The sequence below is a fragment of the Saxophila tyrrhenica genome (genome assembly GCF_035928015.1).
Source record: "Saxophila tyrrhenica strain CCFEE 5935 chromosome Unknown scaffold_13, whole genome shotgun sequence".
NCBI classification, from domain to species: Eukaryota; Fungi; Ascomycota; class Dothideomycetes; order Mycosphaerellales; family Extremaceae; genus Saxophila; species Saxophila tyrrhenica.
The window spans coordinates 245,028-259,982 of NW_027041745.1; the positions used below are offsets into that span (position 1 = coordinate 245,028).

The 14,955-nt window shown below is 56.5% G+C and overlaps 8 protein-coding genes across 8 annotated transcripts; 5 read left to right on the top strand and 3 right to left on the bottom strand.

Moving 5' to 3' along the window:
* Positions 1 to 21: 21 nt before the first annotated feature.
* LTR77_008073 (uncharacterized protein) lies at positions 22 to 310 on the top strand (the record flags this gene model as incomplete). The annotated part of the gene is made up of 2 exons (XM_064805307.1): positions 22 to 159; positions 212 to 310. 2 exons carry the CDS (start codon positions 22 to 24, stop codon positions 308 to 310), a joined length of 237 nt encoding a protein of 78 aa, XP_064656412.1.
* A 51-nt stretch (positions 311 to 361) lies between these two features.
* Positions 362 to 2,078, top strand: LTR77_008074 (uncharacterized protein; the record flags this gene model as incomplete). Its single annotated transcript, XM_064805308.1, has 2 exons — positions 362 to 1,307; positions 1,369 to 2,078. 2 exons carry the CDS (start codon positions 362 to 364, stop codon positions 2,076 to 2,078), a joined length of 1,656 nt encoding a protein of 551 aa, XP_064656413.1.
* Positions 2,079 to 3,310: 1,232 nt separating this feature from the next.
* Positions 3,311 to 5,597, bottom strand: RTS1 (serine/threonine-protein phosphatase 2A 56 kDa regulatory subunit delta isoform; the record flags this gene model as incomplete). The annotated part of the gene is made up of 5 exons (XM_064805309.1): positions 3,311 to 3,692; positions 3,743 to 3,870; positions 3,921 to 5,057; positions 5,116 to 5,514; positions 5,574 to 5,597. 5 exons carry the CDS (start codon positions 5,595 to 5,597, stop codon positions 3,311 to 3,313), a joined length of 2,070 nt encoding a protein of 689 aa, XP_064656414.1.
* Positions 5,598 to 6,182: 585 nt separating this feature from the next.
* Positions 6,183 to 8,345, top strand: TFC1 (tau 95 subunit of transcription factor TFIIIC; the record flags this gene model as incomplete). The annotated part of the gene is made up of 1 exon (XM_064805310.1): positions 6,183 to 8,345. The coding sequence occupies one exon, from the start codon at positions 6,183 to 6,185 to the stop codon at positions 8,343 to 8,345; it is 2,163 nt and encodes a 720-aa protein (XP_064656415.1).
* Positions 8,346 to 8,902: 557 nt separating this feature from the next.
* On the bottom strand, positions 8,903 to 10,026 carry ELO2 (Fatty acyl-CoA elongase/Polyunsaturated fatty acid specific elongation enzyme; the record flags this gene model as incomplete). Its single annotated transcript, XM_064805311.1, has 2 exons — positions 8,903 to 9,553; positions 9,610 to 10,026. 2 exons carry the CDS (start codon positions 10,024 to 10,026, stop codon positions 8,903 to 8,905), a joined length of 1,068 nt encoding a protein of 355 aa, XP_064656416.1.
* An 855-nt stretch (positions 10,027 to 10,881) lies between these two features.
* On the top strand, positions 10,882 to 11,595 carry COX6 (Cytochrome c oxidase subunit 6; the record flags this gene model as incomplete). The annotated part of the gene is made up of 3 exons (XM_064805312.1): positions 10,882 to 11,069; positions 11,225 to 11,388; positions 11,474 to 11,595. 3 exons carry the CDS (start codon positions 10,882 to 10,884, stop codon positions 11,593 to 11,595), a joined length of 474 nt encoding a protein of 157 aa, XP_064656417.1.
* Positions 11,596 to 12,570: 975 nt separating this feature from the next.
* LTR77_008079 (uncharacterized protein) lies at positions 12,571 to 13,445 on the top strand (the record flags this gene model as incomplete). The annotated part of the gene is made up of 2 exons (XM_064805313.1): positions 12,571 to 12,579; positions 12,630 to 13,445. 2 exons carry the CDS (start codon positions 12,571 to 12,573, stop codon positions 13,443 to 13,445), a joined length of 825 nt encoding a protein of 274 aa, XP_064656418.1.
* A 13-nt stretch (positions 13,446 to 13,458) lies between these two features.
* On the bottom strand, positions 13,459 to 14,332 carry LTR77_008080 (uncharacterized protein; the record flags this gene model as incomplete). Its single annotated transcript, XM_064805314.1, has 2 exons — positions 13,459 to 13,731; positions 13,808 to 14,332. 2 exons carry the CDS (start codon positions 14,330 to 14,332, stop codon positions 13,459 to 13,461), a joined length of 798 nt encoding a protein of 265 aa, XP_064656419.1.
* Between the last annotated feature and the right edge of the window lie 623 nt (positions 14,333 to 14,955).

A 14,955-nucleotide genomic window follows, 5' to 3' on the forward strand; every position in this document is an offset into this window, starting at 1 on the left:
CGTCGAACTGTGCACACGAACATGGCAGACACTGGTGTCACGGCGCCGCCCCTCTCGCAGGGAGTCGCTTATGGCGTCGTCTTGGGGTTTGGAATCGTCTTTGCTTTGGGGATGAACCTCATCACGTGGATTAACCGGAGGTTCTTCCAAGAGTCCAAGGTACGCACAAGATCAAATCGGCCTGTCTGCGCCATTGCTGAATGCCATAAAGGACACCAACATGATGATGACGGCGAAGAAGAGCGTCAAGACGGGTCTTGTCGCAGCCGCCGTCGTGTCGTCTTGGTGCTACGCGGCAACAATCCTGTAAGTTAAGCATGTGGTTCATGGGCCGGGTCTGCCCCCGACAGAAGCTTACACCATGAAAAGCAACTCGGTCCGTCTCACCTACGTCTACGGCTTCGCCGGTCTGTGGTGGTTCGTCTCCGGCGCAACAGTCCAAATCCTACTCTACGCAATCATGGCCATCGAGCTGAAGCGCCGCGCCCCTCGAGCAAACACTATCCTTGAAGCCTTGCGGATCAGATTCGGCACAGCGACTCACATCGTCTTCTTCGTGTACGGTGTCGTCGTCCAGATTCTGGTCACAGCGGCGCTGCTACTCGGCGGATCTGCGGCTTTCGCGGTCACCACTGGTGTCAACATCGTAGCAATGAACTACCTGATCCCGCTTGGCGTCGTGATTTACACATACTTTGGCGGGCTGAAAGCGACCTTCATATCGGACTTCCTCCACACGCTGGTCATCTTCATTTTGGTACTGGTGTTCATGTTCAAGGTAATGGCGGTCAGCTCTGTACCCGTTCTCGGCTCGCCTGGAGCATTGTGGGATCTACTCCAGCCAGACGTGCTGCAGACTGAAGCCTTTGGTGCCAAGGACGGCTCATATCTGACCCTGCAGTCGGGACAAGGTCTCCTGCTTGCTGGTGTCATTCTGGTATCAGGTTTTGGTTCCGTCTTCGTTGACCCATCCTACGGCCAGAAAGCTATTGCTGGAGAGCCCAATGCTGTCGTCAAAGGATACTTCATTGGTGCGTTCGCATGGTTCAGCATACCTCTCGGACTCTGCGCGACGATGAGCTTCGTTGCGGTTGCGCTGGCAAATACAAACTACTGGCCCGTTTCTGGAGGCGTGACGCAGTACCAGATCGACAACGCGCTGATTCTGCCACTTGCCGCTCAGGCTGTTATGGGCACTGGAGGTGCGGTGGCGATTATTCTAATGGTATTCATGGCTGTGACATCGTCCTTCAGCGCGGAGATTGTTGCACACGCTTCGATCGTGACGTACGATATATATCGACCGTGTAAGTATTCCTTTTGCGGAAGAACGTCCCCGTCCTGAAAGCTGATTGAAACCGCCTGCAGACATCAACCCTGCCGCAGACGACAAGAGGCTGGGACTGGTTTCTCACGCAGCGCTCTGTAGCTTCGGCCTCTTCTCTGCGTCCTTCGCCACTGGTCTCGGGTATTCCGGCGTCTCCATGGGATGGGTTCTCGAATTCCTCGGCGTCGCTGTCGGCGCTGCCGTTATCCCCATTACGCTTGCTGTCAACTCCGCCCACGTCAGCCCTCTCTTCATGGAGATTGCTGCGCCCATCGGGACAATCTGCGGCCTCTCATCGTGGCTGGGCAGCGCAAAGGGCATGTATGGCGCGGTCAATGTCGTGACGACCTTCGAGAACTGGCCCATGTTCATCGGCTGCACCGTCTCGCTCTTCGTCCCGCTCATCATGTGGGTGGCGATGTGGCCTTTGCAAAAGCGCCCTTACGACTGGGATAGGCTGTTTCGAATGGAGGCGACGCAGCCACGGCCAGGAGACGCCAAGTTTGCCGCAGGCGACACCAAAGACCTCGGCGATGACTTCGACCCTATGGCTCTCGCGCGGGCTTCCAGGAACGCGAAGATCGTCTCGAGCGTGGTCTGCTCCATCTTCCTGATCATCATTCCCTTTTCGTTGTATGGGACGGGGTATATCATGAGTCGGAACTTCTTCATTGGATGGACCGTGGTGGTCTTTATTTGGTGTTGGGTTGCAGCTATTCTTCTGCCTACGCTGGTCTGCCTGAACAAGTAGCAGGCGAGTGTACTGTTCACGAGGAGACTGTCGTCTATATTTCAGAGCAGGATTTGTAACTAGCAAAACAATCTTGTACATGGCGAGCATGGCCATCACGTCGTCAAGCCTAGCAATGTCCAACTCCTGCCCCATGCATTTTAGTGTGCATTTGCTGGCAACATGCTGCAGATCCACGACCGAAGATCGCCCACTCTCTAGAAAGATCCGTGGTTCTTCATGTCAATGCGTCGTGCTGCAAGGCACGCAGAAGGATCTCACGTGAAGAGTTGTCGAAGTGAAAAAACCGAGCTAAGCCCAGAATGGAACACGCTAGACCGTTCTAAAGCTGAACTCGAGGAGTCGAAACACCACGCTCAAGATACACAGGCATAGGCATAGGCATATCTCAGGAACCCCATAGCGTACAAACCCCCGTCCCATCCCATCTATCCTGTGCCATTCCATTCCCCTCCCACCACATCACATCCACAGCCGTAACATCGAACCGAGCAGCTTCTGAACCCTCCCGCCGCACCCTTCATCTCTAACCCACCACCCCCTTCCCACTCCCATCTCCAGTCTCCACTGCGCTCACTAAGAAGCACTCCCCCTCCCACTCCTCCCCCCACCAGCACTCCCCGCCTCAACCGGACTCTTCCCACTCCCCGCGCTGCCCGGCCGATAATGTCCTGTGCTATTACTCCTCGCCCTCGGCACACTCACATGCAACCCCTTGTGTCCAGCGGTGCGGGGTTGATTGCTGCCTGTGCTGCTGGAGTGGTGGTGGCGGGACTAGATCAGTGGTGAGTAAGTAGACGAAACATCAAACTCTGTTTGGCTGATCCGGGGACAAGTCGGAGTGTGGAGGATGAGATAGAGAAATCACACCATGCGCTGTATGAGATGAGGGAGATGTGAGGTAGGTAGGTAGGTGGTGAAGAAAGGTCCCATCTCGATATGCTATGCACCGCTCCCCACGCCGCTCGCTCGCGCGCGCGCCCCGTAAACGCCCACAATCGCTCGACTGCTTGTTTCTCCAAGACCGCGTCGTGAGCTGTACAAACGAAACAAAACCCTCCTCCAACCACAGGCGCCGCCAAAAGAAAGAAGAAAAGGCAGCGTGCGCAGAACGCCTGGACAAAAAGCAAAAAAGGCAAGAGCCGTAGGACCTCATTTAGGAACCCGGCCAGATGCTCATAGGAAGTCCGAGGCAAATTGTCCAAAACCAAGTCAAAGCAAAAACATCTCGCTCAACGTACCGAGTTGCTCTCCCTCGGCCGCCTCTCCCGATCATCCTGCAGCCGTAACCGCTCCATCCGCTGCTGGCTCTCACGGGACATCTGATCGCCGTCCTCGGCTCTCATCGGCGTCGCAGCAGCAGCTTTCGTGACGCTGGATTTGCTGCCATACCCCGTCGACGCTGGGGGTCGGACAGCGGGTGCAGCGGTGCCGTTCTCCGCCTTTCGCGCGTCGGCGAGCTCTTGCATCCGGTCCCATTTCGCTTGGCGCGCGGCCTTGACGGCGTCGAGGTTGGATTGCTGTTCTGTGTAGTCGTGCGTACATTCGTCGAAGAGTTGGGGGTTGACTTCCATGAAGAGCTTCATGGCGTTGTAGACCATGCCGTGGATTGTTCTGTACAAATATAAGTATGATACATTTGGTGGTGAAGGGGGAAGAAATACCGGTTCCAGTGACCCTTCGAGTTCTCGTATAGCGGCGCGAACATAATAGGCAAGATGACATCAACGTTGTCGCTAACCAGGTTGCAGAAGTACTCGTTGTTCCAGAAGTAGAGCGCTCTCTCCGCCACCTATTTTCAAGTCAGCAACCCACCCATGCATGGTGTAAGAACAAACATACCTGGAAATGAGGACTCGCCACACTCTTCGCCAGCTGATTGAACAAACTCTCCTGCACCTTGGCAAACTCCGACGGATCCATAACCTCGAAGATATCCTCCACCTCGTTCAAGAACATGACCTCCTTCGTGCTGTTGACTTTCGGCCAATACCGCAAAAGACCCAACACCACCTCCTCGGTAAGTGAAGCGTCCTTCTCCAGGAACTGCACAATGCAATACGCCAGTTGCGGGTGGTACATGCTCAAGCTCTTCACCTTGTGCAGAGGCAGGAGCACGCGCGTGAGGAACAGCTTGTGCTCCTCCTTGAGAGGCAGCGCGAAGCCGTTGATAATGGACCCGAGAATCTCCAGAAGCTCCGCGATGCCGTTGAAGCGCTCGGTCTCGTATACGAACTGGAAGAAGACGTTGTTGATGCTCCGTCTGATGTACGACCGCAAGTTGAGGAACTTGCCGTATATCCTGTGCAGCGTCGTCTTCAAGAAGTCTCGTTCGCGTGGGTCCTCGGAGTCGAAGAGCTCGAGTAATTGCAACACGAAGCTATGATCGATGTACTGCTTCGCATAGTTCGTGTTGAAATCCTGGCTTTCGATGAAACGCAAGAAAAACTCATAGACGACTTGAATGTGCGGCCAAGCAACTTCCAGCACCGGCTCGTCTTCTTCTGGGTCGAATGCTTCGCCCTGCGGGTTCATTGGTGGCGGTATGGGTCTGAACAGGTTCTTGGAGAACATCTCGACGACTCGAGGGTACATTGGCTCCGAGATGACCTGTCGGTTTTGGGCGACGTAGTCCAGCAATTCATGTAACGCCAATCGCTTGATCTCTTTGCTCTTCATATCACCGGACGCGTCATTGAAGTCGAAGATGATGTTGCACTGATCGAGCTTCTGCATGAAAAGCTCTTGTCGGCGATTCGGCGGGACCTCATGAAAGCCGGGCAGTTTCTCGAGCTCGCGCTGTCTTTGGTCTGAGATGTCGAAGCGGGAAGAGTGTTGTCGTTTGGGCGTCCTGACTCCTTCAGGGACGGTGTCCTTGGGAACCGCTTGGAGCCGGTCAATCAGCAAGCTCTTTGTTCCAGCTTTGGGTGGTGCGAGATCATGAGGCATGGTTTCGGCGGCGCCCGGAGGTGGGATATGCTATGTATACAATCAGCATCAAGTATGAGCAGGCTTTGAGGTGACGCAATAAACTCACCGGCGCGCTGGGGGATATGACAACACTGGGAGCCATTTGCTGTCCATGTCTCCCAGGTGTGTTTTGACCGGTCGAACTCGACCCATTCGCGGGGCTGTTGCCCGATACAACTGGATGTGGCTGGAACATGCCCGAGTTTGGCTGTGAATTTGCATTGCTTCCTTGTCCGCCGGGCATGGGTGCGCCGGGGTGAGACTGTGTAGGGCCATCGGGGGCTGGGACCGACTTGTTCCGCGCATCGACGAGGTTCGAGGTGGACGAGGTCGGCGTCGCCTGCGCAGAGCCCGAGGGCGACTGATTCGAAGGTCCACCGAGGGGAGATGCGGTGCCAGAAGAGGAGTCCTTCTTCTTGGCGAGTTTGTTGCCCTCTCGGTCTTTGTTGCGCGAGAGCTGCTCGTGCTGTTAGACGAATCAATACTTGTGCGCGCATCTTGAGGATTGTGACGTAGGGGACTCACCACTCGCTGCCGGAAGCCTTTCATTGTGTCTGTAGACCCGCTCCAAGCTTGTGGATGATGCTCGTCTGCAAGGGAACGCCTGCCCTGCCGCCTGCCTTGACTCCCACAACTCGTCCTTGTGAACCCAGACTCCTGCTGCAACCGGCAAACGCACGTGACCAACGAATGTCGAGAAGATAGGTTGGCGGAGGTCTATGAAGCCATTGAGCGTCGGTAGGCTGGAGGCTTAGAGGCGGGTGGAAGTGGACCCCTCGCTGCGGAGTGTCGGGTCACACTGAGGAGGGAGAACAGCGCCAAGATTAGGTCGAGATGCGATAGAGTGGATAGAGAGAGGGCAGATGGGCGGCAGGAGCGTCGCGTCAATCGTGCAACGGGGGCAGTAAGAGCGGCAGGAGGGGTGGTGGTGGATGAGGAGGGTGCGCTGCCACACCACCTCAGGGCTCGCCGTGCATGGCCTGTGCGCTCGAAGCTCGTCCGCTTCCACTTGACTGCATCTGCATCCACCAATTGGTACCCAAGTACCTCACATCAACTTCACCTGGACAAGGCTTGAGTGGATGTGAAACATATATACAGACGAGGGCTGTGTAATCACTAAGGGTATATACTATGGAGGACTCGACTTCAACATCGCAAGTCCCACCGACCCAGATCGTAAGTATCGAGCATCCCTGCATCATCAAGAACTTCCACAATGGCTTCAATTCCCTGGGAGGTGAGCAGCAGCTCAAGCACGTGCTCGAAAACGACATCGGCGACAGCAAAGACCCAGATATTAAGGGCGGCGTGGAACCAGAAGCTGGAGTCTCTCTTCGACCAAACGACCCTTTCGCCAAGAAGCTGGCCTCGGACGGTGTGCATACTGGCAATGTCCTGGTGAAGGTGACTGTACCCAAAACAACTGGACGAAAGCGCAAGCGTGGCTCCGATGTACCCTATCAGGAGTCATATGGGAACCGGGGAATGGCACCAGAAAGCATCACAGCTCCGGACTTGCTACGACGGATGCAGGACAATCCTCAAAGCTATACCATGGAGGCCGTTGGTGTGATCACCGACACGCATCGCTTCAAGAGCCTCCCAGACTTTCAGCTTCGAGCGGATGATGTACCCATCATGCATGAACTTCGCGACCACGCCATGACTCCCGACTACGAGCGCCTCAAAGCCTTCGACCCAGTGGCGGGCCAGAACACCGTGAATCCTATTTTGCAAACAACTTCTACACCAACACCACTCCCAGGGCCCCCATCCTTCCTGCACACCAGCCGCCCCTACGCTCGCTACCCACCACCCAAGCCAGCCCAACCCATGCCGCCAACGCAAGCCCCTCAGAAGGTACAGAAAAAGCGCGGCCCCAAGCCCAAACCCAAGATCCCACGCGCCACCAAAGAACCCGCCCCCCAACTGCGCGACATGCTCGTCCACCACGCCCTCGCCGCCTACCCCGTCGGCCCCTCAACCGCACTCACCCCGCGAAGCGAGCTCGGCTCCACTATCTCCACCATCATCGACCAACTCACCACCGCCATGCAAACCCGCCCCATCCACGCCCGCCTGGCCTACCAGTCCCTCCTGCGCGGCCACAAAGACGCCAACATCCGCTTCGCCTTGCCACACGTCGGTTTCTACCTCGACGGCGGACCCTGGAAGAACACCATCGTCAAATACGGCCTCGACCCGCGTCGCGATCCGAAGTACCGCATCTACCAGACCGTTTCCTTCTCCAAAACCGCTTACGCCGCTATTCGCGGGGGCAGCGCCTACGGCAGTCCGGACAAGCTGGATCGCGTCTTCGACGGCACCCGCGTCGTCGACCCGGCGGAGATGTGGCAACTCTGCGATTTCACGCAGCCCCTTTTACAGCGTCTCGTACACGACTCCCCCGTGCGCCCGGTGTGCCATAGGCGGTACGGATGGTACTACAACGGCACCATAGCGAAGATCCTCGTCATCGTGCGAGACATGATGGTGCAGCTCTCCAACCCCGGTCGGTACGGGAATCTGACGGATAAAGACTACGAAGTCCTGCTCAAACTCCCCGATCAGGTGGAGGAGGCGATGGAATGCCATCTTGAGCACTGGCATGGAGAGCATTTGGTTCGGTTGGCGGAGGCGATTGGGGCCGAGGCGGTGAGCGCGACGTATCAGGGTATAAGGGGGTATGAGGAGCAGTTCCCCGTGATGGAGCGGAAGAGGGAGGGTGCTGCGGAAGGTGCGTGGCGGAAGATGGGAGGACGAGGGATGGGGTTGAAGGGCGGGGGGGCTAATGCTGCTGGGCGGGCTAGTGTGGGTAGTCTCGGCGGGGCGGAGGACGGTGTTGCAGCCAGAGGGGCCGACGAGTCTACCACTGGCGAGGCGGCAGTTGATGGTGGAGAAGCTGATGTGGACGCCGAGGGTGAAGGAGCTGATCATAATGATCCCACGAGTAGAGATCATGAACCGAACGACGACGACAACGAACCGGACGAGAGAGGCGCGAATCTTGACGATGAGCCGCTCACTGACATCTCGGATGTCGGAGAGGCGGCCGATGGCGATGATGAGGCGCGCAAGGAGGACGTAGGAGGTGAAGATGCCGAGCTAGACGGTGGAATCGATGGCGACGAAGAGGCGGACCACGACGAGGGGGTGGATGAAGAAGGGGCGGATCTTCAAGACGAGCCGCTCACAGATATCTCAGACGTCGAAGACGCAGGTGGTGAAGGGCAGTCGACTGCCGCAGAAGAGTCCACGCATCGGCCAGGGATCAATGCAGATCCTGCGGCTTGAGAAAACGTAGCGCTCGAAGCAGGGCAGGACTTTTCTGAAGTTGCATTCATGTTGTATTACACTAGTAGCGGCGGCATCTTGGTGCTTCTACTTCTGTCACCCGACTGCTCTCCGCAGCTCTTGCGCTTTTGAAAACACTCCGGTGCTTCTGCTGCCGCAAGTCCCATATCATACACATAACCCATACCAGCTTTCCCAGCCAGCTTTTCGCCCAACGCATGATACAGACTATAACACACACGAAAAGAAACCCCTCAAGTCCCATCCACACCCCACGCCCCGGGCATAACCCTCGACCTCCTCCCTCGCCTCACCCTCGCCTCACCCTCCCCTACCCCCTCACCCTCATCATCCGACACCGCCGCAGTCGAAGCGTCCGCCTCCGCGGTCGCGCGCTCAAACGCCCGCAGATCCGCCAACGACCACGCGCGCACATGCTGATGTCCCGGCTGGCCGTGCGGGACCGCATACCGATGCTCCCGCAGCGCCCTCGGCCGCGGAAACGTCTGCGCCCCATCCCTCCCCTCCGCACCAGTCGCAATCACGAAATCGGCTTCCTAAGCCTTTCTTGACCGCGTGACGCGTCCACTCCCCGGCGTAGCCGCCTGTCCGTTCGGCGCGAACCCGTTCTCCTTTGCCGACGTGAAACCTTGCTGTCCCGCCGACAGCCGTCTCCGGACTTCCTTGACATCCGGCACCTGCTCGTCCTTCATCTCGACCAGCGCGCTCGTGGCCCTACCACGTCCTTTTCTGACCGGCTTCTTGTAGGTGGATGCGTAAAATCCGATGAATAGCACCAGGTAACTGCTCAGAATCCCCATGCCGGCGAACGCGGCAAACTCCTCCCCAGCGCAGATCCCCGCCGACGGCAAGTTGGGGAAGTAACTCGCGGTGAAGTACGTGTAGGAGGCGAAGTAGACGAAGCCGAGGTCGATGACGAACTGGATGATCTGCAGCATGGTGATGTACTTCTTCCACCAGATGCGGATCCCGCGGGCCGACTGGAAGTAGTACCAGTACATGACGACGTGGACGGTGAGGTTGAGGGTGATGGGGACCCAGGAAACGGCGGTGTTGCCGAGGAGTTGCGTGTAGCAGAGGAGGGCGGTGGCGCCGTGGTGGTAGGTGTGCAGGAAGGTGAGGGGTTTCTTTTTGAGGAAGAGGAAGACGGTGTCGATGAGTTCGAGGTATTTGGTAAGGTAGTTGAGCTGGACCATTCTTGTCAGCGAGGGTTTGGAGGAGGGGGGGAGGTGGGGAGGTATACGTAGTAGAGCGTCACAAGCGGCTGCGTCCATCCACCATTGTAGTCGCAAATGGCGTGAAAGAGCCCACCCCTCACCAACGTCGGGATCAGCTGCTCCAAGAACAGCGCCAGCAGTATCCCGCTAATAGCAGTCAGGTAAAAGTTGTGAATCTTGAACAAGCCATTCAGCTTCAACGGCTGCCGTTCGCGCATCAGCTCCCTCCCACCGAAAATGATCAGGTAGTAGGAGATGAGCGAAATGGCCGTCTCTTGCATGGTCGACATGGGCGTCTCGCCGGGCACGAAGCGGAAGTCGTCTGCTGGGTAGCCGCGCACTGCCTCGAAGGCCTTGTTGAAGATGGGCCAGAGGGCGACGCCGAAGGGCCGGTCGAGGGTGGGGGTGCCGTATTCGAGCCATTGCGGTTGTTTGGTGGCCATTGTGGTGGTTGGACCGAGTCTGCTGTATGCGCTGGTCGAGGCAATGTGTTGTATGTTGTTGCGCGGGACGAGGCGGATGGGGTCGCGTGGGGCTGCGCTGCGCTTGCTGCGTCGATAGCCAAGGATACCTCTCTACCAAAACGCGCGTAAGGAGCGACTGAGAAGGAGAAGAAGATATCACCACTGCGACGAAGGAAGGCAATGGGTGAAGAAGTGAAGTGGGATGGAGGAGACGGTGGTGGTGGTTTAAAGGGGTCTCTTGCCCCGGAAATTATCTCGAAATCTCAATGTCAAATTTCCAGCTTGCGCGATTCTACTCGGTCCGAACGATCCGGATGTTGTCCTGCCGTCTTGTCTTCGATTTGTTCTTCTGTTATGCATAACCATTGTAGAAGGGAAGAGCTCGTCGACGTTGTGCTTGTGAAGGTGTGATGTCTTAGGAGGTATACATGTGTCAACGCATCCGAGTCAAGCACTCCGAACAATACCTCAGCCCTACCAACGCCTTGCATCGAGAGCTTTGGACGAAGCTGATGTGCCACGAGCTCGTCCTGGAGCTTAACGGTTCCTGTAAATACTATACTCGAGAATGCTGCACAGTACCAGATCTCGAGTCGCTTTCATTGCATATGAACGTCTTGTAGTTTGGCAGGAACGTGCAAAGTATATCGCACCACGTGACCTTCGAACCAAGTGCCGTCCGATCAACCAATCAGCATCTCCCTAAAACCTCCGACCTCTCGCCGGTTCCTGAACTGCAGCAGCGAGACTGCACAGCAGAGCTCCCATCACTGCTCACAAAAACTTCCTGGACCACCCTACATCTCCACTCCCCTCCCACACAGACACCACCCAATGTCTTCCGCCGCCTTGGCTCGCGTCGCGCGGGCGAGGCTCTTCACCCTACGGCCCCGACTGCCCGTCTGCCAGAACATTACCAAGCCTGCCCTTGCTCCTGCGAGCGCGGCGGGTTTCGCTTCGAGCAGCAAGAGGTTGTCCGCGGATCCGCATCAGGAGGAGAGCTTTGAGGAATTTACTGCGAGGTGAGCATTACCCCATCCATCTGGGAGGGCAGGGCCAATGGCTGGAATTGGAAGAGGTGGAAGGGGTGGAGGAGGAGTCAATGGCTGCATGGGAGGCTGTGATAAGAGGGAAACATGGGTGAACAGGATACTGACATGCGCTGTGTTTGATACAGATACGAGAAGGAATTCGACTCGGTACAAGACGTCTTCGAGCTCCAACGCAATCTCAACAACGCCTTTGCCTACGATCTCGTCCCCGCCCCCTCCGTCATCATCGCCGCTCTGAGAGCAGCACGCCGCGTCAACGACTTCCCTACTGCCGTGCGGATATTCGAGGGTAAGCCTACCTCCACAAACCCCCTCTCCTCGCGGCACACCATCATGCCGAACACCAATGTGCTAACTGCTGGGATGATCCACAGGCATCAAAGCCAAAGTAGAAAACCAAGGCCAATACGACGAATACGTCGAGGAGCTCAAGCCCATCCGCGACGAGCTGGGCGTCAACCTGAAAGAAGCCATGTATCCCGAGCCAGCCTCATAGGCGAGTCTGCGCCGGCCGCTGGACGAGTGCGAGGACTGCTCGCGCGAGTCGGCGGACCTGAAGTAAGATGGGGTGGAGTGGGAATGGCAACATTTGTTGAAGAGGCGTATGGAGGTGGAGCTGGATAGAAGAGAGATATGGAGGTGGTGGTGGTGGACACTGTGCTATTACGCTATACTAGTAGCCCCCCTCCCGACTCGCTCTGAGAAGTGGAAACATATACTTGTACAGGTTCTTCCCTATAATCGAGCTGGCAGTTCTCCATGTGAATCTTCTCGGGAGGCTCACAGATGCAGCTCGTCTCGAGATTGTTAGTTGACGGGATTTTACGAAAGGGAGTGCTCTGCCATCTGCATCAGCAGCTCGCTCATATCATACGATTTCACGTCTGGCTTGGGACGGCAACACCTGAGTGCCAGCCATATCGCAAAGATTCTGTTATACCCTCATGTTCGCTCCTGCTGTTCTCAGCCTAGCTTGTTCGACGAGCTTGACTTTGCATGATATCCTTCTCCATCGTCCTGGACATGTGCCGTCATTGAGTTCATTGATATGATAGACAAGTGGAAAAACACCACATTCCTCTCAACTCCGTTTCCTGAACCTAGTGGGTGGTGTTTTCGAACCGAGTGTGTGGGTTTCAACGACAGCGCTGCGTCAGTCGTCCCACGTTTCTCACATCGATAACGATTAGCTATCCATGTCATCGCCTCTCGATTGTCCTGTTCGTTGAAGAAAATGGAAGGCAAGAAGAAAGTGCTCGTCCTGGGCAGTCCACTGGATTACGTGGATAGGCAGTATCTCGACGAGTTCAAAGAAGATTACACCTTAGACGCAAGTACTGGCAACCAATATCTGACAGGCGGATACTGAACAGTATACCAGGTCCTCCACGCCAAAGACCGCGCGGAAACCCAAGCCCGCCTACCCCAAAAGGTAGCAGAAGATGGCCCCTTCGACGCCTTGGTCGTGAAGATGGGAACGGTACGTTGCCGGTGCATTAGACCCGTGGCTGTAGGCTAAGTATGCCACAGATCCCCTACGAACCATACGACGAAGCATTGCTCGGCCCCCTGACACCCCACGTCCAACTCATCGCCTCCGCCTCAGCAGGCTACAACGAATTCGACGTCCCCTGGATGACCTCCTCAGGCATCTGGTTCACCAATACCCTGCACTCCGTCTCCGGCCCCACGGCCGACATGGCTATCTTCCTCATTCTAGCCGTCGTGCGCAATACCTCTGTCGCGGAGCGCCAGGCGAGGGAGGGGAAGTGGAAGGAAGGGTTAACACCGACTCCGGATCCGAAGGGGAAGGTGTTGGGGGTGGTGGGCATGGGGGCGATTGGGAAGTTGGTCACGGGGAAGGCGGGGGTGTTTGGGATGGGGGTTGTTTATTTTCAGCGACGGAGGTTGAGTGAGGAGGAGGAAAGGGGGTTGGGGGTAAGGTGGTGTGGGAGTTTGGAGGAGTTGTTGAGGTGCTCTGATATTGTGTCCCTGCATACGCCGTTGAATGATGAGACGAAGGGGATGATCTCGCACTCAGAGTTCGAGATGATGAAGGACGGGTCGTTTTTAGTTAATACTGCCCGCGGTGCTATCGTGGACGAGCATGCGATGATCGCGGCGTTGGAGAGCGGGAAGTTGAAGAGGGCGGGGTTGGATGTTTTTGTGGATGAGCCGGGGATTAATCGCTTTTTCATGGAGAGCGATAAGGTGGTGCTGCAGCCGCATATGGGCGGTTTGACGGAGGAGGCGTTTGCGGCGAGTGAGAGGGAGTGCTTGGAGAATGTGAGGGCGTTGTTTGAGAAGGGGGTGCCGAATTCGCCGGTGAATCGTCCGGAGAGATGACGGAGGTATTTGATTAGATGCCATCGCGCGCTTGGGAAGTCGAAAGATGGTCCGTGCCAGCCGGCAAAGCGACGGTGTCGAGGTTTGAGAGCAGAGACGGCTGATGCGTCGTCGATGCGGAGTCTGATCCAAATGTCACAGTCCAGACAACTCCCAAGGCCTCCTCGTAGACGTCGGTCTTGCCATTGAACGGCCGCCCATCCGCTAATCGAGACTTCTTGGTCCACAAGCCGATCAAATCTCGTACCATCTTCTCTACCATAGGTCCGACCGTCCCTGCAAGAAGCTGTAAGATATAGTATCTTCCATGAGCACAATGTGGGCCTTCCAATCTTCTCCAGTCGGCATATAGACATGGTGACATGAAGTAGTGCTCGCGTCACATCTCCGAAAAACTTGCGGCGATCGAACTCCCGGGTGCGGCGAGTTAGAACATCCCGGGCTTCGTGGAGGTCGGCGACAAGAGCCCATGGTCTGCCGCAAGGACGGGCGAAAAACTGCATGACGGGGAAGTTGAGCTCGTTCATCAGATGTCCCATGTATCGAAGCTGGCCGCCGCGGCGCTTTCCATGTTGCTGTTGGTCAGGGAAGCTTCCCAGAACACTGTTGAACTGGGGGGCTTTGTAAGGAATGCCTGGGATGGGCCGTGATAGAGCAGCACGATAGAGGAAGTAGAATGTTGTGAGGCATGTTGCTTGTAGAGAAGGAGATGTGGGGTGCTTGTCGAGGCATAGAACAGCACGATGAGAGACCAAATAGGAGACATGAGAGTCAAACGGCCGAGTGGCCTTACTTGCCTTCTCATCATCAAATAGACTATGGGTGCTGTAGGTACTTGAGTAGGGTATCAGGACATTCAGCCTGGGGACCGTCACTGACATCGCCATAGTAGCTGACCCCTAAATGGCTCCGATGTAATATAACGCTGTCCTTCCGAGGGAAGGAGTCGGCGTCTGCATGCAGGAGAGGTTTCGCTCGCGGTGGTGGTTGTTGTTGTGGTCTCCTCGATTGCATATCGCCAAGGACATGTGTAAAGCTTGAATGGGGCCAAGCTTCGCCTCATGTCGGCAAAGGAAGCGACGACGACGAGGCTAGAACTTCCCGAGAATCTCACACAACAATTCCCGAACACGCAGCAAAAGACGGGAGGCATCTAGCAGCTCACCCACACCCAACACTTGCCATTGATACTCGCCATCCCCCCATCGCCACGAACGTCTTGCGTACGGAGTGCTATCGCCGTCCTTCCCGCCAGCATCGAGGCGCAGCGAGACCGCCCAGAAGCGATGCGCTCGGCATTCATCTGACAATGGCCAACAGTCCCGGAACGAGCTCATAGTCGTGCTCTCCAGCACCCGACGACATCACTATCCAAAGCCCTTCCGGCTTCACTTCAGCGACGGCGCGGGTTCGCTCAAGCTGTTATTAGCACTGTCCACTCCACTCACTTCACTTCGACCTCCGTCCCATTTCTAGGTCAGCACACCTCGACCGGAAGAGCTGGTAGCAC